At 35.8% G+C, this 25,864-nt stretch overlaps 1 protein-coding gene across 8 annotated transcripts in view; it reads left to right on the top strand.

Annotated features, from left to right (window-relative positions):
- The window catches only part of ATP2C1 (ATPase secretory pathway Ca2+ transporting 1), a 62,087-nt gene that overhangs the window by 32,067 nt on the left and 4,156 nt on the right, over positions 1–25,864 (top strand). For all 8 annotated transcript variants that reach the window (XM_032106808.1, XM_032106802.1, XM_032106826.1 and 5 more), the window contains 20 exons: positions 708–824; positions 2,378–2,467; positions 5,225–5,260; positions 6,146–6,207; positions 6,568–6,676; positions 8,458–8,613; positions 9,172–9,240; positions 9,961–10,036; positions 10,545–10,611; positions 11,674–11,798; positions 13,041–13,138; positions 14,605–14,700; positions 14,809–14,898; positions 15,617–15,721; positions 17,437–17,593; positions 18,871–19,041; positions 20,032–20,129; positions 21,667–21,717; positions 22,495–22,661; positions 24,210–24,278. In XM_032106808.1, coding sequence (XP_031962699.1) covers positions 708–824; positions 2,378–2,467; positions 5,225–5,260; positions 6,146–6,207; positions 6,568–6,676; positions 8,458–8,613; positions 9,172–9,240; positions 9,961–10,036; positions 10,545–10,611; positions 11,674–11,798; positions 13,041–13,138; positions 14,605–14,700; positions 14,809–14,898; positions 15,617–15,721; positions 17,437–17,593; positions 18,871–19,041; positions 20,032–20,129; positions 21,667–21,717; positions 22,495–22,661; positions 24,210–24,278 — 2,009 coding nt within the window. The remainder of the gene's footprint in view (positions 1–707; positions 825–2,377; positions 2,468–5,224; positions 5,261–6,145; positions 6,208–6,567; positions 6,677–8,457; positions 8,614–9,171; positions 9,241–9,960; positions 10,037–10,544; positions 10,612–11,673; positions 11,799–13,040; positions 13,139–14,604; positions 14,701–14,808; positions 14,899–15,616; positions 15,722–17,436; positions 17,594–18,870; positions 19,042–20,031; positions 20,130–21,666; positions 21,718–22,494; positions 22,662–24,209; positions 24,279–25,864) is intronic.

Genomic DNA, 25,864 nt, shown 5'->3' with positions numbered 1-25,864 from the left:
GGAGTGAGATTCAACTTGAAAATATTTGGATTTGTCTGCTTTGAAAATTGTGACTTTATTAATAAAATCTGAGAGTCAATCTTGCTATAAAATTCTGTGCTGGGTTTTTCTTTTTTTATTGCTTCCATTTCTCTAAGGAATCCTTAATATTCTTAATTTATTTTGGTAGCCTCCATCTTAAGTCTAGAAACAGGATTGAGAAAGCTACTCGTTGACAGATTTATGAACCATTCAATCTGGGTTAATTTTCATGATAGATGATCTTTTTTCATTTTCTATATGCTTGACTGCTTGAGGAGTACACCATGATAAATGTTGGTCACTGAAAACTCAAGCCTTTGAAGCTATTGCTGTCACTTGGCTGAGTCACTGAACTCCTGACATAACCCTCTAGAGTCTGAAGGATGCCCACAGTTTGGTCTGTTGTGGAGTTTTGTGCAGGGAAGATCAGCAGTCATTTAGAGATGTGAAGCAACATCTGTTTCTGTAGTGCTGTGAATTTTTGGTTGAATCTCTTAAATACTGCCAAATAGAGTTTTAAAATAGTAGTTAGTTAGCTTTTGTTGTCATACAAACATTAGTACCAAACTTGTCTTTCTGATGTTGCCCAAATTAGTATAATCTAAGGCTGTGTATTTGGGTGTGGGAATTTACACTAGCTTTTCAGTGTATTTGCTGACTGTTTTATTCTTTGCATATTTTAATAGGCTAATCTTCAGAATGGCTTAAAAAACTGTGAAGTTTGTCATAGACGGGCATTCCATGGATGGAATGAATTTGATATTAGTGAAGATGAACCACTATGGAAAAAATATATATCCCAGGTGAAGATTTTTGTCCTTTCTGCTTTTTGGTTTGCAGTAGTTTTGCTGTTTATCTTGTTTTACTTAGCTTTTGTGTACATGAATATATTTTGATAAAAGTGGGAAAAGTGTAGTAGAGTGGGAAACTAGAACTTGTATAATTTATATCTAATTTAGCTATTGAAAAAGCTTTTATTTAGGCATGTACCTATAAGTGTCATAGTGTTTGGTTGTTCTTAAATGTATGTTCATAGCTATCCAAAGGGTGCCATTCATAACTAGCCTGAGGTCTCGAAAAGCAGAATAAACTTCCCTGTAGTCAAACTTGGTCCTGAATTGTACCAAGGTGAGAGAACAACGCATATGACCGTTGGTAAATATTTAAACGGAATGTGAAATGTGAATAACTTGATAGGAAATTTCAAAAAGCAAAAGCGCTGCCTTTGAACTGAGGGTGGAGGTGGGACCAGCCTTGATTCTGGTGTTGAGCAGAACTGGCAAGAGTCAAGTGTGAATTTGTTTCTTACGAGTGTGATATATCTCAAATACATACATACAGATCTGATGTGAAAGTGTCACTACTTTCTTCTGCCTACCCCTCCCACCCCCCAGCTATACAAGACATTTACACAGAAGATTTTTCTAATGAATTTGTAATGTTAAACCTTTTGGTCAGTGTTTCCTGCACCTTGGCTGTGCAGCAGTGCAACCCTGAAGCAGCACTCTGTGGTTGAGTCTGCGTTCCTTGCGAGAGGTTAAAAAGACGTTTAGTGCTTGGATGATGGTAGTGGTGAGAACACATCCTATACTGGCTGTGCTCTGGCATTAATGCTTTATTTTCCCATGTGTAGGGTCAATTAGTCAGATACATCAGAACACTTCTGAGGCATATTACCCAGACCTATTTTAGATTGGATTTATTAAGATACATACTTGCTTTGAGTGTTCTTATCAGATCTACTTTTAGAAGGTTCTTTGATTGAATTGTAGGAACGTTCTTTTTTGTAGTGTTTCTCAAAAAAATCACCATGTTAGCAACCAGCTGTCATAGAAGGAAGTTCTTTTATTGTGTTAGCCTTAAAAATCTGAGGAAATCATATGATCCAAAAGGAAAACTTTTATCTTGTAAGACAAGAAATCATGAATTGAAAGTTAAGAAATATATTCCTCTCTTAATAGTGATCAGTTGCTGGAACAGCATCAGTCTTTTACCTCAAAGACATTTTGAATGTATTTCAGGCTTCTTTTTGTATGTTTAAATACAGTATAAACAGTTATAGGAGATTATTGTTTTTGCATTTAAAATGTGAATCAAGAAATGTAAAAAACATTTTCTTCCCGTTACATATTGAATACAGTCTATTCAAGGTCTTTGATATTTAAAAGAAAATGCCTCAAGTAAGCCTCAAGTAAGCATCTGAACTGTGGAGTTAGATTTTCTTTGCACAGGTAGGTTATAAATATTTTAATAATAGAATATTATGCTTCAGAAATAGATCTGATGTGCTTTGAGGGGTAGATAAAATGGCCTTTCTGTCAAGAGTGTAGCTGAATTATCTTCTGTTTCATTTCAGTTTAAAAACCCCCTTATTATGCTTCTCCTGGCATCTGCAGTCATCAGTGTTGTAATGCATCAGTTTGATGATGCTGTCAGTATCACTGTGGTAAGGAACTAAAATTCTGTCTTCATTGGGAGTAGTTGGGAATGTGTGACCACATGTGTGTTCAGTGTCACGTCAATGCCGGTGTGGGGTGGGATCACTTGGTTACAGTTAATGAGTTTGATTTGTGTGTTATCATTAAATCAGTTTAGTTTGTGACTGGATTTTGGTTTTTTTGTTTTTCTTTTCCTTGATTGATAGCAGCAGTACATATCAAAATACCTCAATGAGTAATTTTATGGCTCCTGCTTGCATCTTTACTCTTCTATTGGTTAAAATGCCTGTCTTTAGGCATTTGTTCAGAGAAGCAGTTTGTGGCGTATTTTGTGTAATTTTAATCTTAAATTTTCCTTTAATTCCAAGCTGAAGCCAACATAAGCCTTCTGTGAATTCACTTGAAAGATGCAATCTTTAGAACATGAAGAAGTGAAACCTGAACTGTCTAAAAATCACATAGAAAAGATAGAAGCTGAAATAATAAATTTTTTGTAGAAGGTTCCAGTTAAATAGGGTGCTAAATTAGTGAGCCAAGTACAGTACTCACAACTGTTTGTCATTGCAACTGGCACAGAGAAGAAAACTGTAATCCCTTTGACCTTTTAGGGGTAATAGGTGGTGACTGAAAACCATGATTTCTGTATAAATAGAGGCGAGTTCTAGCTGGTTTTCTTTCTGTTTTGTCTTACCTCTGCACTTTCTATGTTGACTTTATTTTTGTACATAACTTAGGGTAACTGGAGGTTTCCTCCTAACCCCTCTAATTTTTTATAAAGAATAGTTGTCTTTGAAAGATAAACTGTGTGGCTTATTAGGGATAAAACTTGCAATTTTGAATTTGTGTGTAGTGTTAGTTTGGAATAGTTTGTTGTGTTCCTAAGTTGGATGTAGGTAAATTGTTGTATTATGAAATTTATTGTGGCTGAAAGTTGAATTATTTCATGTTTTTTTCCCCTTGGTTAGTGCCCTTAATCCTATTTCTTAACTCTCTTGAGCAAGGCAAGGAGAAAAAATAAAGGCAGTTAGTGTAAGAGAGCAGTAATTTCTGCATTCTGTGTTACAGCCTGGGAAGAAATCTTTTAATAGCCTTGTGAACATTGGTAGAAGTATCTTAAAATATGGAGAAAAAGTGTGATTGAGTTAAAGTTATCAGTTGTGGGTTTTGTCTAACTTCTGACTTACTTGTACCATTTAGTCTTGTTATTATCAATAATGCCCACTTTCTCACCAAGTGGATATTTGTTTTACTTCATTTTCAGATGATAGTGCAGTTTTTCTATGGCTATGCATGTCAGAGCCTTGGCTCTGAGAACAAAACTCATTTGCTACTAGGGATCAATGACGTATATTACTTTTGGTGGCACTGCTGTCTTGAGCTGCTTTTGCCATCCTTTTAGCTCTGTAGCTATGAACATAAACTTCTTGATCTGGACTGGGAACTGATGAAGATTAAAAGAAAAATAAAATCATTAAATACTTTCCATTTAGAGGATATTGGTTTCTTGGTGCAAGCCATTACACACAGGCACAAGCTGAGAGACTGATGTGAGGCTAGGAATGCAGAACTTTTTCAGGTGGCATGGTCTGTATAATGCAATAATATTACCTCCAAAAAACCAAGTAGCTGTGGTGGAAATGTTCCATGGAAAGATGGAATATATATATAGTTACTTCCTCATATTCAGTTGGTGAGGCTAATGTTAGTATCACAAGTAAGGTGGTTTTATTTAAGAGTTCAAGAGAGTTTTTCACTTGCAAAATGGTAATGTCCTGGTTATTTTTAGTAGTTGCTGTGTGTACTTGAAAAGCTTAATTAATGGATGTTGTGTTATGGTTCTGTAAGAAATCAGTGTAACAACTCAGCTTGAGGAACAAATTCAGTTAATGTAGCAAAACTCAATTTGAGAGTGTATTGAAGGAGATGAGGCTTGCTTTACAACGAACTGATCTTTGTTATTTCCTGGAATAGATTTATTTCGTTCACTCACTTTCACATCTCATGCTTAGAAGCCCCATGATATTTATGTTGAAGTGTTGCAACTAGAATTGTGTGTGATAAGAGGGGACTATGAAGGCTGCTCTTGAGGCCTTAGTACTTACCTTGGATTCTTCCTAATGAGCAATACTACTTAGCTTTTTTGTTTGGGGTCTCTGACATCTTGTCTATTTGGGTTGTGCCCAGTGTCCTGTTTCACTGTGGATTTCTTGAGCAGAGTTTCTGAGGCTCATCCTCCTCTTGTTCTTGCTAGGATGTTTTATGGCTCCAGACTGGTTCTTCAGCTTGCTGCCTCTTATCAAGACTTCAGCTGGTTCCTAGTCTTTTTGTTACCTGGGTAGTCGAATGAAACCACATCTGTGGTGCCCTGTAGCAGTTAACATACCTTTGTTCTGGTCACAGAGAACACCAGTCAGTTTTTCTGTTTGTGTTGTGGGTCGCTTTCCACTGCTGTCTCTTACTCACTGTTTAGACACAGGAGGCAGAGGCAGTTTTTCAAGTTTGCTCTGCTTATTAATCTGATTTTTAGTAAAATCAGTTTATTGCATTCTTGGACATCACTGAAGCAGGTGCAAATAGATAATGGCATTGCTTTTATGACAGATCCAAGATACACCGAGTGATTTTGAGCATAAGAAAATTAGTTTGTTTCCAAATCACCTTGTTAATATGTAGTAACAACTGTGACTGAGCAAAACCAAATAGGATTGCTTACTTTCACCGTCATTTGGAATGCTTTTATCTCACCCACTTCTGTTCTCTTGCAGGCAATAGTCATTGTTGTTACAGTTGCCTTCGTTCAGGTAAGACAGCTGTTGTCCAAATAAGATTACTGCTTTTATGTAAACTCTTTTATTAAAAAGACTGGAGTAGTTGTCTTGGTGCACTGTGCTGTGAATGGTTATGTGCTTTCATCCAAGTCTTTGCCTTTTCCGAAGTGCACGGTTTGTCCTGCTTTACCCGTGTTGACATTTATGCATCTGTATCAGTATTATACTCAACAGTAAGAGTACTTGTAAGGAAGCCCTTGTAATAAACAGTGTAGGAGTACTTAAATATCTAACTTCATAGAATAGGTTTTGAAAATGTGGCTCTTGCTTTAATTTTGTGCAGAAATGGAAAAAAAGATTGTCTTCATTTTGCAAGTAATAAAAAAGGTGTTTTCATTCTGTAAATGCACAGCTTTAGTCAGGGTGTGCGTAAACCAAAATTGCTTTGTGTGTTTGTGCTTTATATCTTTAATTACCTTAATTTTGTAATCTGTTTACCGAGTAAAAGATGAGTTGTGTTACCTTGGTTCTCCAGGGGCTAAGAGCATGAAGACAGTATCTTTGGTACTAATTTGTTAAACTGGAGCATTCAATAATGTGTCTGATCCCTGAGTTTAGAAGCATTTTAGCAAGTGTTACAAAGACCTGAAGATACTGAAGGAAAATGCAAAGGACCTCTGCTATTTTTTCAGAAGAAATGCATGTAGGCAAATCTGTAAATTTTTCAGTGTTTGGACCATGTTTGTTTTTTAACCTATCTAATATAGAACTGTTGAAAATCATCTCTTATCTGTTTGGAATATTACTTAGTACAACTTTATTAATTAAATAAATTTCAGTAGCTGTATTTTATGTTGTGTAAGTTTTCCCTGTTCTAAAACTATTACCTGCTTTATTTTTGAAAAAATGTCTCTGCAGGAGTACAGATCAGAAAAATCTCTTGAAGAGCTTAGTAAACTAGTGCCTCCAGAATGCCATTGGTATGTAATTTTGTCCTTTGAGTCCTAAAGTAAATCATAAGAATTTTAGTCTGAAATGAGTAAATGGGAAAGACTTTTCTGAATTTAGTTAATTTCTATCAAGTTCTTATGCTGACACAGAACACACTTTGCTCTTGCTCATTTTAAAGATTGTTTTATGAGCCTAAAAAAACTACACCATGTGGTTGCCTGTCTGAACCCTTCCAGTGATGTTACTGATATGTAACCTCTAAGAAACAAGCAGCAAATTGGAAATATTTTTCTGAAATGTGTAACATTGCAATGTGCAGTCAATGCTGTGAATGCTTTTCTCAGCCACAATGCCAGAGAAGTCACCCTCCCTGCTCTTTGTGCCTACAGTGTGCGAGAAGGTCGGGTGGAACACACACTTGCAAGAGATTTAGTTCCAGGTGATACAGTCTGCCTGTCAGTGGGAGACAGAGTCCCAGCTGATCTACGATTATTTGAGGTATATTCCTAACTTTGATTTAATATTTAATAACTTTAGTTCTTGTGGGACAGAGGGCAAGGGAAGATAGCCACTGGATACTGAAGTGCAGTAAGTGTTCTTGTTTGGAGTTCACAACTATCTTGATAGAAAATTTGAAATAATTACTTTGCAAATATCACATACATCCTTAAGCAATGTATGTAATTTTTTACTGTAGGACATGAGAAGAAAGGATTTTTTAATTGGATGTACTAATGCATTCTTGAAGATTTTAATTTTTTTCCCTCTCATTGTTAAACATGTAGAAACATTGTTTTCAATCTGAATCCTAAGATATTTTGGCATCTGGTTGCAGGCGGTTTTCAGTCTTTCTTTGCGTTAAATCTTAGGTTGTAGTTCCAATGTTCTCCAGTAGTGGAACATTAGAAAAACTTGTGAAATTGTGCTGGTGTAATCTTTTCTCTGTGACACTTTTTCATCAGTGTGTGTTGTTATATCTTCTAGTTTACTAAATACCTAATATGTGGTATTAGCACTGCTGGAATTGCTTGAATTGAAGCAATTGCACTATAACAGTACTTTAACATTCTCTAAAAATGAAGTGGAATGTGTATATGTATTCATCTGTCATGTTTTGATGGTTTTAGTTGAAAAATGCCATTTTTCTACCAGATTTGGCATCCTCTGTTTGCTCAGTATCTGGACTATCTATCCCGTTAAAGTTATTTCTGGATATAAAAATCTGTATGTCCAGGTTATCCACAGTTGATAGTTAATTAATCAGTGTTCATTTCATAGACAAATTCTAAATTAACTAGTTTCTGAGACAAATTTGTGGCACTACTGACAAATTTGTTTGGATTGTGTTGTTAGCCCCTGTGGTGTAGTTGGTACTTAAGTGGGTTTATTTTTTATGACTGCAAACACTCTCTGCTTCCCTTGGCAATTTTATCGTCCCTGCATTGTTACGAAACTGCTGTTGCAGCAGCACCTACTTTCTTGCTCATATCTGATACCACGCTATGATAGCAGCAGGCTCAGCCCTCTTACAAAGGAAAGCAGAAATGGAATTAGAAGTTTCTCAGCTGTCTGCAGCCCTTCACTAGATGAGAACTTTTTCCATTGTAAACCACTCTTGCATATCATTTGAAAAAAGAGCATGTCATCTTATTTTCCTCTTGTGTCTACTGGGCATTGCTACAAGGTAGTGGGTTTTAAAAAGAAATTATATGGAGATCATCTTTTCAGAGAGAAAACCAGATTTCTTCTGCATATTCTCATTGACATCCTAGAAAACAGTAGAAGTGATAACTAGGCACTATTTACTTTGTGAAGGCATTTGTATATGTGAAAACTTTTCTTCACTGCTCTAATTTTGTGGGGACAACCTTGTTTTTCAGAATGAATTTGCGTATCTTTTCTGGCCTAGGTTTAATGTGTGTTAATGAGTGGTCCATTAAGTTTTCAGATCATTTTCTCTAAAGCCAGAGTATTGAATCAAAAACTAACATACCTATAACAGTGTAGACTTTAAAACACAATTCCTTTTGGTAGTGGTGGTAAACATTTCAGAGCTCATGGCTAAATTTGAACAGTAGCAAAGTGGCATCTTCTTCCATTTTTGACTCTGGTGAGAACTTTGTAGGAGTGCTTGTTGCTTTGTTGATCTTAAAAATATTGACTTCCTTATCATATGAATAAATTGGTCATATTTTAATGGTCAAAATTGTGAAACTTGCACTTACACTTCCAACTACTTACAAAATACTGTCATGCTTTTGTGTATTTTGTTTTCAAAGGCTGTGGACCTTTCTATTGATGAATCCAGTCTCACAGGTGAGACAGCTCCTTGCTCTAAATCTACAGTTCCTCAGCCAGCAGCAACCAATGGAGACCTTACTTCTAGGAGCAATATTGCTTTCATGGGGACATTGGTCAGATGTGGAAAAGCAAAGGTAAAATCATTATTGATAGAGAAGAATACATTTCATGTTTCAACAATTTGAAGGCAGTTCTTACTTTTAAAGTTTATTACCTCTTGGTGATTAGTGTGATACTTTGCAGAGCTTTTGTCACTGGTGCTTTTTAATACACTAGTTCAATAAGAAAACTATAGCCATGAGAGCTCATATTTATAGGGACCAGATGATGTGAAACTCCTCTGTCTAGGCTGTGATGTTTTGTTTCTAGAGCTACATTCACATGTTTGAAAATGTGAAACAGAAAATATGGTTCTGGCTAGTGTTAGATGTTAGCAATTTTGAGTTTTGTTACTGGTAGTTAGTAAGTACTTCAGCAGTGCACAGAATAACAATTTGTTTCACTGACACAAAAGGGTTTTTAGGAAAAATTCCCTACTTGTGACAAGAACTAATTTTATAAACCAAGTTAAAAGTATTATTGGGCTAAATGGCATTTGCCCATGATTGGAGTAAAATCTGTCAATAACAACCACTAACATTAAAACTTCATATTTGAATTGGCTTTATCTTTGTGTTTTTTGACTTTTTTAGGGGATAGTTATTGGAACAGGAGAAAACTCTGAATTTGGGGAGGTTTTCAAAATGATGCAAGCAGAAGAGGTAAGAGAAGATATTTAAAAGCAAAGACATAATTTGAAAGTGTGTGTTTCATTCATTAAAACCTTGAATTTATTCCATAGGAGCTTAGTTAAACATACATTGCTTTCAATATTTTCCTTCCCTCTAGTGAAGCAAATCTTAGCTCTTGGATATGAAGGTAGTAATTGAATGCAGTGCAACAAAATATCTGTAGCTGACCTAAAGCTAGTAACTGTGAAAATAATACTCTGAACCTGTCTAAATATTTACATAGCTTTCTGTTTTGCTAAATTGAATTTTCTGTAGATAAGTAAAAGCATTCCTTCTGAGATATAATTGGCCTTCCAGGGCTCTAATGCCTCTATTTTGAAAATCAGTTTTATTCTTGGTACCAAGAGCTTTTCAGTTTTGGAGGAAGTGCGGTGGCTTGTAGTTGGCATGATGGGCCAACTTTTTTTAAAAAGTCTTTATAATGAAACTTTTGATAAGACCTTTTATGTTAGATTTGTTGCAGATATCACAGAGCTCCTGAAGAGTATTTCTAATAAATATTTCATTTCATTGAAGTATTTTTGAATCTCATTGAATTTTATGAAAGAATAGTCTGTTTTCCTAAAGTAAATGTATTGAAACATAGGGTATAACTGCATCTTATTTACTGCCTATCTTGAATTTTGCATCTGTGAAGTAAAATGTGATGCAGTCCATTTGTTAACTGCTGCATGTTTGCCATTCATCAAGGCTCCAAAGACACCTCTGCAGAAGAGCATGGATCTCTTGGGAAAACAGCTTTCCTTGTATTCCTTTGTTATAATAGGTAAGATAATTTATGTAAAATAATTGAAGAAGATTATCTAATTAAACTGATGTGTAGGCCTAGGAAATGGAAGACTAAATCTCTAAAAATCTCTTGGCTCTTGATTTCATTGGTCACTTTGAGTTCATGTCACTAGTCATCTGAAAATTACATAAAGTGACATAACTCTAATCATAAGGGTGTTTACTTGCTTCTTCCTGAAAATGTACTTTACTGACTTTTTGTCCTCTAAATGCTTCCTTTTAAATTGCAATGTGTCTTGGATTCTGATTCAAGGGGTGCATAAGTGAGTAGCTTGCTTAGATACGATTGGGCAACTTGACTGGCTGATACTTTCTTAATCTTTGTCATACTAATGGAATCATGCTTTGATAGTGAAATAAATAATAGATTTTTATAGGTAGCACAATAGTAAGCTTTGTTCTGGTTATTTGATTTTTTTCTTGTGCCCATGAGGCTACAGTACATGCTGATTTTACATTTATCCCCCTGTCTATTTTATTTATAGGAGTTATTATGCTAGTTGGCTGGTTGCAAGGAAAGCATATCCTTGATATGTTCACAATTGGTGTGAGGTAAGATTTATGTTTTTAAATAGTGTAGATCATGCATTAAAGCTAGTGATCGATTTTGTAATATGGTTGCACACACTGCTCTTAACTTCATCTGAGTTATTAAAAATAAAAACAGAAAAGCAAATTCATACATATTTTTAATGATGCAGTATGTTCCTGTTAGTCTCTTAAAATTTACATTCATATGGTGATTTCTGAGTGTCTTGTGGAACATCTGCAAACAGGCAATAGAGTTGTACAGTTTGGATTTTAGTTGCTGGGTAAATAAAGTAGCTGTAATTTTATAAGGCATATGACAAAACAAAATTACTGCAAGCCTTGTGTCATGTAGTTCAATAACTCATCTTCTACTATGTTATGCAAACTTAATCCCAGTGTGTTTGCTGAGAACAGCACTGAATTTAGATGGTCTAACTCCATACTCCTAGAAAAGTTGTTGGGTTGCTGATTACATGGACAGTGCATAAGGCAGAAGGGTTTCTTTAAGTGACAGGATCAGACTCTGAAGAATTATGCATTTGTGGAGGGGAGGAAAGAAACCCAGGAACTGCGTCTTTGAGCATTGCCTAATGAATTGTGATCTTGTTTACACTGTCATCAGGTTTTTTATTTGTTTGTTTTTTAAATAACCTTCAGTGTCATTCCCTCACTTAATTTGGTGCCACATCATGATCTGGCAGTAGCAGTTGTGGATCAGTGGTGGCATTTCCCAGTTCTGTTTAGTGCTGACTACGCTTATTCTTCACAATCTGGGCTGCTTTGTGCAGCCCTAATTAGTGTTTTGTGTAGGCAAAACAGATGTACAATTGATTTCTCCCTCTCCCCAACATTTCTTCATACTTTTGCATAAATAATGAGTAGAAATGATCTAACTTATTTCATTTGCTGCTGTCTTATAATGAATGCTATACACCTAGAATCACATGGCAGCTCCTTCGTTTCTGTTTTAATCTCGGTGACCAGTCAGCTACAGAAACAATGTTCTGAACTGTAAATTCATCACTACTGTGTATTCCTGTATGACATGCCAAAGCAAGATTTGTGTATTTACTTTCATTACAGTTTGGCTGTAGCTGCAATCCCTGAAGGACTCCCAATTGTGGTAACGGTGACACTGGCCCTTGGTGTGATGAGAATGGTGAAGAAACGGGCTATTGTAAAAAAGCTGCCTATTGTTGAAACTTTAGGTATGACTAGACTAACTTAGAGTGTTTTTGATGCAAATGTTAGGAAATCTACAGAAATATTGATGACTAATGAGGAAAACAAAGCAGGTATTCCTATTTTGTTAGCAATGTGGCAGCATCTTAAAAACATTCCTAAATTGAATGTGTGTTACACAGGAGCAATTCAGGTAGATGTTTCTGTGGGCCTTCTAACTACTTTTTTTGAACTGAAATAAAAAATCTGCCGGTTAATAGCATGCCGTGTTAGCAATTCACTAAACAGATTGTTTGCTGTAAGGTGTTCTTGTTAAATAAGACTTGTAAAATGTTTTTTAAATGAAAACTTTTTGGTATGAATTTAGGAGTGATATTGACAGTTGAAATCAAATCCAGGTTCAAATATTAGAAGAAGTTTTGTAATCATAGTGCACCCTCAGGATGTTACACTGCTCATATTAGAACATAAAATCATTTAAAAACTTTAAAGCTCAAAAAAGATCTGTATGCAGGTTGAGTCATAAAACATGTAAAGCACAGAACATAGAAAAGAAATAGAAATACTAAGTTAAATAATTCTGCTGCATCTGATTTCCTTTTTGCATTTGAGGATTGGGAAATTTTTTTCCCAATGCCTCTAGCTGAGTTTCATTAGTGTTGCAAGGTTTTTTGTTGCTTGTACAGTTCCTGCTGTCATGTCCAGAAATGTCAAGATGCTGCAACACTCTCCCAGAATCTCCATGCCAGAGTTAAAAAGGCATATACAAATTTCACATTTTTATAATCTTTTCAAGCTCATTAAAGTTCGCAGGTTTATTAGTAAGTCACACTTGTGTGATAGGGATGTTGTGGCTAGTGTTAGCTAGATGTTGTACTTTTTCAGGCTCTTAGTTTTTTTCCTCACCAGGAATCACAACTGAGATTTCAGTAATCTTAGTTAATCTCAAATCTGTAGTTTGAGATACAGCAGAATAAAATAAAGGAGAGGTATTGAATGGACACATTTTGGATGAGTTGTAAATTTGGGATTTTAATTAGTTTGTGGTTTTTTTAATTTGTTGTGCAAACTCACAAAAAGCCTTGTACAACTGTTCATTAATAGTTGAAAATTTGCTGTCTTTTGTTAAATGTCACTTGTTGTTATTCATAGACAGCTGCAGTACTTCTAGAAATTTGCTTGGCTTGAATACTTTTGTCTTTGTTAGTTACGTTGTTCTAAACAAGAATTATAAATCTTGTCTTATAAATGTTTATTTGTTATTTCAGGTTGTTGCAACGTCATTTGTTCAGATAAAACTGGAACTCTGACAAAGAATGAAATGACTGTTACCCATATTTTTACTTCTGATGGGCAGCATGCTGAGGTATGTAGTGTGACATTTAGACTTGCATTTACCTTCTGACTTTGTTGTGTGTATCAGCTGAAACATGCTGGACTATACTGCAGGTAAAGCATCAATTAGGAAAGCATAAATTTGTTGCACCAAACTCCTGTCCCTCAGTTCATTTAGTATGAAGCCTTTGAGCTGTGCTATCCAAGCCTTCTCTGGTTACAGAAGAATTTTTTTATATAGTATGTTAAGTTCTTAAAACTTTTGGTGACTGTAGGTCACACACAATAAGAGACAGAGGCTAAGATAGACAAGCTGAGAGATTGTGTTTTTCTTCACTACAGAAAGTTGAGGCTATTTTGCTGTTTCAGGTGAAAAAAAATCCCCCAAAATTTACATGTTACAAACATTTAAAATGGAGATACACAACTTTTTGGCTAAAAGACAGTTTATTGTGTGACCTGTTTTTACTGAATATGTACTGTCATTCTTGCTTTTTTATAATGGATGGACGTGCAAGTAGGAGCAGGACATCAAACAGTGATTGTTGAGATTAGGGAGTTTCTGGAAAGACTGATGATGTAAATGCACAAAAGAGAAGCAAAAGCAGCAGGAATGGAAAAGAAGTGAGGTGTGAAACTGGATGTGGGTTCATAGGAGTGTTTTAATCAAGTTATTAAGTTCTCAAACTCCTTGATCAGGGTTTTGTTTCCACAATACAGTTAACAGATGGTCCTGTAACTTTATTTTGTAAGCAAAAATACTGACATTTTTTCTTATTGTTTCCTATTATTTACCTGTATTTGCTTATATATCCTCGTATTTGGGTTTTTATTTTTAGAATTCTATATGAATTCTGCTACTAGTACAATTGCATCTGGGTCAAATCAGCTCCTTTTTCCTAATGGAAAGAGAACTTAAAATGGCTGTGAAATATATTAGCTGTTAATGCTGTAGATATGAAGACTTTTTTAGGATCCTAGTGGGATGCCTGGGTTTTATGCGCCAAAAATACAATTTTACTGGTTTTAACACCTCTTTGAGGTCTAAACTGAGAGGCAGTTCAACTGTTTCTTTTTTTTCTTTTTTTTTTTTTTTTTTAATAACTCGATGGAAGTAGGACTCTGCTCTGTAATTCCATTCCCCTGCAGGGGGTATGCAGGGTATGCATTATTAATCAGGGTAGAGACAAATAGGAGGAAAAAGTTAGAAAGCAAAAGAAAGCATGCCTAATACTGTAAGGAAACAACACATACTACATTTATTTATGCTAAGTAAAAAATTTGATGCTTTTTAAAGAAATTAGTCTCTAATATATTTTATTGAACTCAAAGTGTTGCTGCATTAGAAGCTGAGTGAGAAGAATTCATGCACACTGAGTAAAAGCAGCCATTATGAATGACCTTTTGAAATTCTTCTGTAGCTTATAGTAAAAAGCTGAGAGCAGTTAACCTGGTCAACACTGCGTTGCATTCTGCCTCTGGCTGCTTGTCTTGCAGGTTACTGGAGTAGGTTATAACAGGTTTGGAGAAGTGATGCTCGATGGTGAAGTTATTCATGGTTATAACAACCCATCCATTAGCAAAATTGTGGAGGTAAGATCTTGGCAAAGAAAGGTGAGTTTTAATGGTGATTAGCATGAGCACTTTGTATGGCACTTACTTCGTGTTCTGTTTTCTCCCCTTTCCTTCCTCATCTTTTAGGCTGGTTGTGTGTGCAATGATGCCTTGATTAGAAACAACACGTTGATGGGGAAGCCAACAGAAGGGGCTTTAATTGCACTTGCTATGAAGGTGTGTACTTGATGGTGCTTTTTGGATTTATGGCAGGTGGGAAATGTGTAGAAATAAGTTGTGGTTTTGTTTTTCTCATTTTCTTCTGGTTTGGATCTTCTAGATTTGTATTGCAACTGCTCATCTCGTATGTTTCTTTCTTGTAAATCTCGGGCATTCTGAAGGATCAGAAAAAAAATATTTTTGAGTGGAGTAAAATCTCTATTTTCATCTTTCTGCACTTAGTACTGTCTTTTTACCTGCCACAAACTAATTTACCTGTTGAATACTGACTGTGCTGTCTCTTTCCCATTTCACATCAGTAGCAGTGGGAAGTTGATAACTGATGTATTGGTGACTGCAGCATTTATAGTGCCTTTTAAGTGCAGGGCTTTTGAATTGTGGACACTGTGCTGAAATGTTTGGGTTTTTTTCTTTTCGGGAGGGAGGAGGGGTTGTTGTTCCTTTTTTGTAATGCTGTGACACACCCATTACAGCTACTGAGAAATGTAGCAAGGCTCATGCTGAAGCCTGAAAGAAATTTCTGGGTGCTTTCAGTGCTAGTTTGTCAGAAGTCTATCTAAATTGGAGTAGTGTGCTCAAAAGCAACTTTGGAGATGGAATTGTTCTTTAATTAAGTGACGTTTGCTAACTGAGGTGATTCAACAAGTCAACACAGATTGTACCTATTTGAAAAGAAAAGGTCCTGACATTGTGGTGGTACTTCTGTTTTATACAGATGGGTTTAGATGGAGTCCAGGAAGACTACATAAGGAAAGCTGAATATCCCTTCAGCTCAGAACAGAAATGGATGGCTGTTAAATGCATTCACAGAACACAGCAGGTAAACTTCAATCACTGTTTACTTGAGCACTGGCTCTGTAGAATGGTTATCTACCTTGTTTAATATCTTCATTTTTTGCTTCAGAAGTTTTGGAAGACTGGCAGTTATGCACAGTCCTGGAAATATGGTTTGGTAGTAGCCGCAGCTTTAGTTTCAAGCTCTGAAGTAGAGAGAAGGAATCACAAGAAATAATTTCCATAAAAGGCATGCTGGGAAATTATTTTAAGTATTGTGAAAGCTGAGACTTTGAATGTATACTTGGCTATTTTTTCTTCCTTCTTCTCCCTTCTCAAACATCTAAAGCAATTCTGCCAATCTTCTGCTGTTCCAGTGCAGCGTGGTTACATAATGATTTAAGAGCAAGAATATGCATTGATGTTCAATAGTAAAATTTCTTTTGTTTGGAAAGATGAGGTTTCTGTTTTTGATGCAGACATCACATCCCCAGTGTTGACAAATTTTATTGATGTCAACACTGGCATGGATTACTGATAAGAACCACTCTAACCTCTTTTTCTGTCGTCTGGTACATTCATGTACATACTTGCATTCATGTTTCATTTAGATCCATATGAATGTTTTTGTTAAGAATATTGACATAATCACTGCCAGTCTGATAACGGGAGCGTTCTAGACAACATGTGCAACAACACATTGGATTTATGAAAAATCTTCTATATTGGGTTTATGAAAAATCTTCTAGTACTTCGGACCAAAACCAGGCTTGCTTATGGTGTTCCAGTATCACAGTAAAATCTTTGCTTTGGAAAGAAAGCATTTGTCTCTTTTTAGCTATATGGGTTATATTGTTTATTATCAATGTCTGTGTAAAGAATGGTGAGCAGAAATTGATATAAGATTTTAAACCATGAAAAGACTTACTGTGTCTGTGTTTTTGAATCAGAAATTTTAAAAGAATGGTGGAAAATTGATAATAGATTTAAAGGGAGCGTAAATTATTTGAAGACTAAGAAAACACAGTGGATTTAGAAACTGAACTCTCATCACTTAAGCCTATCATGAAAGATTGAAGTAACCTGACTGCATATAAATAACTTCACAGGAAGAAAACAGATATATTAAAAAAAGAGTTTTTTAGTTCAACTGTAGAGAAGATGAGTGATCAGTGAGTGGAAATTGAGCTGAGGTAGCAGTTCTTAATGGAAGGGGAGGGATGGGAAGGAATGAGTTGATTTAGCATTGGAGTTAAATGTTTGAGGTAGGTGGGTGGACTCTTAAGTCCTGTGATATCATCATATCAAGGCTAGATGGCTATCTAGAAAATACTAGAGTTATTAGGCCTTGTACAAGGATGGAGGGGTTGTTTAATGACCTGTGCAGCTGGTCTGACGATGAACTTAAGGTCCTTTAGGTCTAATGTCCTCTATAGGTTGAATTTCTGTCCTTTGCATGGCCTCTTTAGTCTGTGAACTGTGACTTGCAGTGTGTGTGTCTGATGTCTACTGAAATGAGATATTGATTATTAGCTTTGCTCTGTTGACTTTACCACTCTTGAATGTACAGTCTAGAAATGCTCAAAAGAGGAGATTTTTATGTTTAGAAGTGTAAGTTTGATTTGCATTATGCTCTCAGGTTCTGTTAAGATTCTTAACAGAAGTACACATCTGTCATTCTTACGTGTCCATGTGTATGTACTTGTGTGTGTGCACTTACGCATACACACACGTGCACACAACAGCTCTTTTTTCTCTTAGGACAAACCTGAGGTTTGCTTTATGAAAGGTGCTTATGAGCAAGTCATTAGGTACTGTACATCGTATAACTGTAAGGGACAGAGCCTACCTCTGGTGCAGCAGCAGAGAGAGCAATACCAGCAAGAGAAGATGTCTATGGGTTCTGCGGGACTTAGGGGTAAGGCTGTTCCGTCTCTCAAAATAACAATTTCATTTAAATGGCACTGATTGTTGTTAAAAAAAGAACCCAAACCACCACCACCACCAAACAAGAGCAACCCAAAACAATAGGATCTTTTTTGTTGGTTGGTTGGGTTTTTTTGTTCAGTAAGTGCCACTGTGTTGTTTAGCTTTTAGTGCTGCATAATAACATGATTAAACTGCACAGGGTGAGAAAGGGCGCTGTTGCTTCCTGTCATCTCTTGCATGTGACCACAACTGAACAGTACATTGCTACTTAACTTCCATACCTTATTATAGATGCTTGTGGGTTTTTTTTTTTAATGTGAATGTGTTTATTTGTCCATTACTTTGCCTCCTGCCACCTTCATGAGTTAGGCTAGCACAACTGATTGCAGGCCAGGAGATGCCCTTAGAATTATCTTCTGTGTTAACAACCTGTGTAGAATTTTAGATGAAACAAAATATTTTCCACAAGATGATTGACAGGAGTTGATTATGGGCCAGGATTATACATGACTGGCTTTCTTTGGCCTTTGTAAAGAGACCTCTAAGCTGTTAAGTCCATGGACAACTTTTTAATTGTTTTAATTTTTTTTTTTTTAAGGGAGGGGTACTCTGTGGCTCAGGAAATTCCTAAGATGCAAATAATTCGAAGCTGAGAGGATGTGCTAGGAGTGGTATCTCTTTGCTGTTTTATTTGAACAGTCATTTGTTCTGTCTCTCAAACAAAAAAATGAAGGATAATGTTGTGAACAAAGCAAACTTGCTTTTTCCTTGCAATTCTAATAACATTTAAATATATTCGAATTAAGAATCATACTTTAAAAGACATTCCAGAAAATATTCAGCACGTACTCAATGAAATCTGCCTCTCAAAAGGAAAAAAAAAAACCCAAAGCAGAAAATAAATACATTAACTGATCCTCCGTTTCATCCTCTTGCATAAAAGAAATGCACAGAGAAATCACAAAGCTAGATGTGGTTCTCTTTCCACACAGTGAAAGTATAAACACTTTCAGATGAGAATAAATAGGAAAGTTATCTTTAAAAGCTGGAATATGACTGTTTGGTATGAAATTCTTTAGAAGACAAGAGTGTACATAGGTAGGCTATTAATGCTCAGCATTGCTACTACCAAGGTTTAAAAAAAGGAAAATATCAATTCCAGCTCTTTGCTTTATGCTGGCCTGTTAGTTTGCAACAGTTGTTCTAAATGCTGATGTAAATGTTAATTTCAAATCTTAACATTTTTATTTCTTTGTCTTCTTAAAGTTTTGGCCTTAGCTTCTGGTCCTGAGTTAGGACAGCTGACTTTTCTGGGGCTTGTGGGAATAATCGATCCTCCACGGACGGGTGTGAAAGAAGCTGTTACTACACTTATCACCTCAGGAGTTGCAATAAAAATGGTTACTGGAGATTCACAGGAAACTGCAGTTGCCATTGGTATGAATAGTTGATTTCCTTTCATATTTTCTTGTTTTCTGCTTAGCTAGTTGTTATGAAGTGTGGGTATTAAATCTCTATCATTTGTGAGTTCTGTATTTTGGGATAATGTATGCCACAGTGGAATTAGCAGGGAAAAAGACCCAAAAAACCCAGGACCCTAGCCTGAAGTGATACTTTGGCTTCAGCTTGAATAGTAGTTTTCCTAATTTGATAAATATATGACTTCAGCTGTTTGAAACTGTATTTTTTCATGGTCTTTTCTTATTATATATGCTTGATTTCTGATTCTTACTGTTACATCACCACCACCACCCTCCCTACCCTCAGCTCTGGATGCCCGTCTCATGACAACAGGGATAAACTAAAATAACCAGTGACAAGAAGTAATGATGTGTGGCACTTCAGTGCTGTCCAGTTTTGTCCGTACAAGTTAAGTTTGCAGCTTAAATATTATTAATAAATATTTAAACAAACTACTTCTTTTTAAAAAATAATACATTCAAGTACAAGCACTTTAGCTGGAATATGAGTTCTCTACAAACAGGATAATGAACAGTTGAATGTGCACATGAAAAGTATACCCCCAAACTCAGCGTATTTTATCAGAGGGTTTTTTTCCCCTTGTCTCCCTCATGTTATTTTTCATTTTCTGTCATGTTATTTTTGAACTGTAAATTCTTTGAGAGGACTGAACCCCTCTATTTGTTTATATGACACCTGACAGAATCAACTACAGACCTTTAGACTTAAAAAGACTAAGCAAATAAATATCTGATTAGGATAGACTTTGTAGCATGTTTTTGTTACTCAAGAGTTCAGATAATTTACTCCAACATGCTAAATCAATAGTGTAATAAGATGTTCTGCTCCAGGTATTTCAAATCTGAAATGCTGCAGAAAATATTAGGATTAAAAAAAATGATTGGGTACTTAATGTCTTAAAAGGGTAAATTATTATAGTAAGTTTTTTTTATTACTTTTTTACAGCTAGTCGACTAGGATTGTATTCCAAAAATTCACAGGCAATCTCTGGAGAAGAGATAGATGATTTGGATATTCAGCAGCTTTCTCAAATAACACCAAAGGTTTGTTTTGATGTACTACTTACTGAAATGTGGTAAAGGATACATTTACATACTGCGAATTGCTTTTTTTTCTGTTGCAAGCTAAAATGCAATTTCTTAGATACAAATAATATTCTTCTAATCACTGTCTTTTGGTCTGACATATGACCAATATGAAAATCTATTTCTTTTGACTTAGGCAATTATCTTTTTAGGGAGTTTATTACTTTTGTCTCTTTTAATGGTTCAGTTTGGCTTTTACCTTTAACTTTCATTTTGCCACCTCTCAGTCAACATCACCTTTTTGTATTATTAGGCCATTTTATTTCTGAGCAACTCAGTTGATTTATATAATCTTAGAGTCTGCATGTTCAGACAGTCCATTGTTTTGTAATTTGTAAGAGGACTTGTCTGTGTTTTTAATGATTTTAATCGATTGGAGGTCACTGGTTGGGAGTTTTGAAAGGGTCTATTTATTAAGTTACTGCTTAATACTTTTTTGTTATTAAATAACTAAATGGATTAACCAGTGTCAAAGTTATAAATGTGAAGACATAATCAAATGCAATGGAATTTCAGGTTTAACTATGTTGCAAAATCCATGCATCGAAATGCTTCTCTGTTTGCCAAGGACTGCAAAATTAGACTGCAGCATGCCTGAGCCTGGTGTAAGCAAGCCAAAAGCCAATATTTGCAACCAAGAAATGTTCATGTCAGCTTTCTGTCTTTTCTTAGTGACTTGCAGAAACTGAGAAAAAGAAAGAATTGTGTAGCAGATAGTAATTTTTGGATTATTTGGTATTACTTGTTCTTAAGGGCTGAAATAGATACAAATTTACTTACACGTGTTTGTCCTGGGACCCGGTTGCTTTTCTAGATGTTTGCTTAAAATCTTATTAGGAATTAATTAAAATCAACCAATAAGATTAATAGCTGTATACAGTCTAAAGTGATTGTTGAGAAATCTAGCTTTTTGCCAGGCTTCTTGAAAAGGAAAAATGCTAACTGTGTGGAAATTATGGAAAATTAAATTCCATGTGCTCAAATTTCAATTTACAGAGAAGTCCAGAGACCAAGAAAAATCTGAAAATTGGTCCTTCCAAGTCAGAATTTTTAATTAGCTTTAAAACTTTGCTAATAATATGCTACATAAACTAGTAAAATAGAAATATCCTGAGTAACTTGTCGCTAGTGCTGACAGGGGCAAAGGATGTTGATTGTAGAGTCAGCATGGCAATTGCCTGCATGAATTTAGTCAGGAAGGTCAGCAGCAAGCCATTATACCTCAGTTGCTTCATTATTTTAGAAGGCTTTTAAATTGCATATTCTATCTTGAAATAAGTAACACTAACTTTGTTTACCAGAACACACTTTGAAACTTCTCTGGAATTAATGATTTCGCTCAATCAAAAACACAGCTCGCTGGTGCTTCGTCTTAAGAGCTGACAAGAATACAGTTGGCCTTTGTTACTATTTTTTAACCTCTACCTTAATAGAATCCAGTACAATTCTTTACATTTCTGAAGTTTTCATCACTGCTTCGTTGTTCTTCTAATAGGTTGCAGTTTTCTACAGAGCCAGTCCTCGACATAAATTGAAAATTATAAAGGTACGTCTCACAGAGGCTCAAACGCTGGGCTGTTGCTATGGGTATTGTCTGTGCTGCCTTTACATAAACTGTAACGTGCTACAGTGTGTCAAGATGAAGTCAGAAATGCATCTGATTTGACGGTGAAGTATAATTGAAAATATTACCTAGAAAAATGCGTAGTGCCCACAAGGAATAGGTAGGTAACATTGTGCTTTCTTCTATGTAGGGAGCTGGGGATTGAGATTTTGTTACGTTGCAGTTGAATTGACTAGGAACTTGAAAGGACACTATTTCTGATACTTGTAAAATGAGATAAAAGGGACTGAATTTCAAGCCATGTCTGTGGCAGTGCCTCTATTCAGAAGTTAACAAAAGAAGGTAGCAGAGGGACATACTCAGTGTACAGATTGGAACAATCAGAAAAGTAATGATAAGGAAAAGTCAAAACACTGAGACCATAGGGATGCATGCAGGACTTATAAGAAGGTGACAATGGTAATATGTAAATACAGTATCTTTTGTCTTTCTCTTGAGTTTTTTTCTTTCCCCTAAAGGCAGATTTTATATACCCTAGCTTTAAAATTTAGGCTTTCTGAATATACCAACTGAAGTTTAACCCAAAATCTTATATAAAAATTATTTAGAACAGAACCAGCTGCTTTTTTCTTTAGGAGATTACAGTGCAATTATAAGAAATGGGGGAGGGGGAGCAGTGACACAAACCTCGTATCTAGAATAATTTTTATAGGATGGGTTGTTTCAATCCCTGATTTAAGTTCTTTTCCCTCTCTTTAGTCCCTGCAAAATAATGGTGCCGTAGTAGCTATGACAGGAGATGGAGTGAATGATGCTGTTGCTCTGAAGGCTGCAGATATTGGTGTAGCAATGGGACAAACTGGAACAGATGTTTGTAAAGAGGCAGCAGATATGATCCTCGTGGATGATGATTTTCAGACAATAATGTAGGTGGCCTTTATGTACATATCTTGTACTATATAGCTTTTATGAGATGTTGCCTGGGTTAAAACCAATAGAAGTTCCCTGAACTTGTAAAGTGTAGCAGCTGTAAGAGAGTTTTCTGCTCAGTCAGGAGTATTAGCATATTTGGAAACATAACTGAGGTGAAACTGTGAGTCTATTAGCAATTAGTAGATTTCATTCAATTTCTTACTTCAGAAGTATAAAACTAATGAAAAAATGACAAAGCCTTCCACTCAAGATTTAAAAAAATTACGTATCTCTCCATTTGTTTTCAACTCTTAAATGTGGTGGTTTCAGAAAAGGAAAAAAATACAAATTATTTAGATGTCACAGGTGAAAATAGGTTATTAGCTTCTGGTAACTAGCTGTTTGTACTTGTTCATTTTTTTGGTTGGTGTATTTCAAAAAGAGCTTAGGTAAACTTACCCTATTTTGACTTTAATTCATCTGACTTTTGAAGGTACTGATTGTTGACAGAGCTGAACTGCTGTCTGGTGAAATAGCCTTCATTTTGAAATTATGCATCAATCTCAGAACAGTTCTGTTCCAAAGTATAACACTTAATCCTGGGGAAGAAGTGAAATGAAGAAGTACAGTATAAGAAAATCTACCTACGCAGCAGTATGTCAGAGGATGATCTGAGGTTGTCACACTAATAGAGCCAACAGAAATGTGCTGCTGTGCAAAAACAAAACAGAGAAGGGAATCATTTTAACATAGTCAGGAGAGTAGATAGGAAGGACATTTGTAGTAAGTACTTTACGTGGACTTGGTGAGGCTTTTGCTGGAATGCTTTATTCCATTTTTCTCACTTCATCCGGAAAGCTCTCAATAGGAGAGAGAGAAGAGGTGAATGCTAAGGAAAAAAAGAAGTATGAACTTCCATAGTTTTACATCTCCTCCCCACCCTTTTAATTGTTTAAGTTAGAGAAAGAATGCTCTTTAGTTGTTGGGGGAATGGAAGAAAGAAACTAGTTTTATTTGCAGGAAAGTAGGCTTGATTTGGGTATTAGAAAATCCTTTCTCACTGCAGTAATTGTGATAATGGATAGGCAAGTTGTGACACATGCTAGGGGTTGTGAAGATGGTCTGTACATATTTCATGCTTGTATAGGAAGAATACATGGTCTTCTAAAGTCATGCTGTATTTCTGTGTTTTTTAGGAGTGTGTGCATGTGGGGTTTGTTGGCTTTTTGGTTTTTGTGGTTTTTGTTTTTATCTGGCTTGAATCAGAAGCTCTTATCAAGGATGGTGGTGAATTTTGAATAAAGAGATTTTACTAATAACATTGCATTTTGAAAGTTAAGCACCTGGAAAAATAACTTGTGGTTATTCACAATCACAGAATAGTTTGGGTTCTCACAGTCAAGTTGAAAAACAATGACTGCCAAAGTGAAAAGAATCTCAACTCCATGTGTTTCTTGCTATTTTGATTGCTGCTTAAATGAATAGTTTTTTTGGTTTGTTTTAAGTTTTTCTTGGCAGTGGATTCATTTGTCTAGTAACATTATCTTTGTTTTTAATTGCAGGTCTGCAATTGAAGAGGGTAAAGGAATTTATAATAACATAAAAAATTTTGTTAGATTTCAACTGAGCACGTAAGTTTGAAAAGCCGTCAGTATCAGAAGTTTCTTGTGAATGAATCAAAGCATGAAGCAGATGCATAAATTAATGTTAATACTGTAAATTTCAAGTAGGATGCTGATTTACTGTGCTTTTGAGTTTTCATTGTTTTGCGTTTGGTGGCTTGTTTTGTTTTCAAAGACCCAGAAGATAGTGCGGTAAACAGACATGTAACCTGGTCACGGTTCTTCCTGTTAAGATGTGTAAAGTCAATTACTGAAAGGATAGAGAGAAACAGCATTTGGGTCCCTATTTAAATGGGAAGCTTGTAGTCGGTCTCTCCTTAACCAGAACATGTATTCAAATGGAGAAGACCAGGGAATCAGGAGGTTAGTTTTTCTGAAATCCATGTACTGGTTTGTGGAATGACTTAGCTGTATGAAGCTGACTTCCTTTTCTTTCATATCAGGATTCATGTGCTAGCTATAATGTGTATGTAAGACAAGAAGACAAGAGTTTATTAAGCCTTAGTTTCAAAATTTTTGTGAGTTTATCTTATTGGATCTGGATTCAGGGACATAGTTTTTCTCTTCACCATGTTGTTCATGTACTTTTTTGAAGCCTTCATGACATTTCAGAGTGGTCTGAATTTTGCAGAAATTAAAAAAAAACCGAAAACAAACCTTAAAATCTCAAATAAAACAAACCCAAAAAACCCCCAACCTACGAACAACAAATAGCACCCAAAACCACCCCAAAACAAAACAAAATTCTCAACAAAAACTCCCAACAGAACAAAACCCGGGAAAGACCAACTTGTTTACTTGCATAAACACTGTAAGAAGTGGCATATACTTTCAGTCTCACCAAGTGTCCTGCACTGGTATAAGACTAGACTAGAAATCTGCTGCTGAAAAATAACTCAGTGTAGATATTCTAGGAAAGTGTGCTTGCCTGTTAGCCCTGGGAATGGCGGCCTCAGGTTTTTGATGAATCACTCACCCTTTGGTTTTTTCTGTCCCTCTTTGCAGGGAGAGCATAATAAGGTTCAGTACAGTGCTAAATTTGGAATTATTATAAGCTTGCTCTCTTCTTCTTGGTTATGAAACCACTTAATTGTGCACTGAAAGCAATTAGTGCATACTTGTTTACAGAGGTTTCTAATGCCGAGCTTGCAGCCAGCTAATCTGTTTTTCAGTCTTTGGCCTGGCTTCTCATCTTGCTAGTAATGAGGAGTGGTTGTAGGTATTTTTAGGGAGCTTGAGTAGTACCTTGCTTTGACTGACCATGCAAACCAGTGACAGGTGCACAGTGAGTTTATTTACATCAGAAGTGGAAAAGCAATTTGTTTTTCAAAACCATATTTAGAAGTTTTGCTTTTGGCACAAGAAAAGCATAGGACCCAGTTCCCCATAAAAAATGTATTAAGTGATGGTGGGTGATAATTCTGAAATGTTGCCTAAAAGTTTGGGAGGTTTTTAAATGCAAATTTGCTGCCTTTTTATTGCCAGAACAATGCTGTTTTAAATATGGACTATGTCAGAATGAGTATTCTAAAGGATTTCATGCTCTACCTTAAAGTTCGACTTGCGTCGGTCACGATTCACACTCTCAAAATCTG

Source organism: Corvus moneduloides, chromosome 1, assembly GCF_009650955.1.
Source record: "Corvus moneduloides isolate bCorMon1 chromosome 1, bCorMon1.pri, whole genome shotgun sequence".
Classification (NCBI taxonomy): domain Eukaryota; kingdom Metazoa; phylum Chordata; class Aves; order Passeriformes; family Corvidae; genus Corvus; species Corvus moneduloides.
The sequence above is the reverse complement of the archived record's forward strand: the minus strand, read 5'-3'. Positions and strand labels throughout refer to the sequence as shown.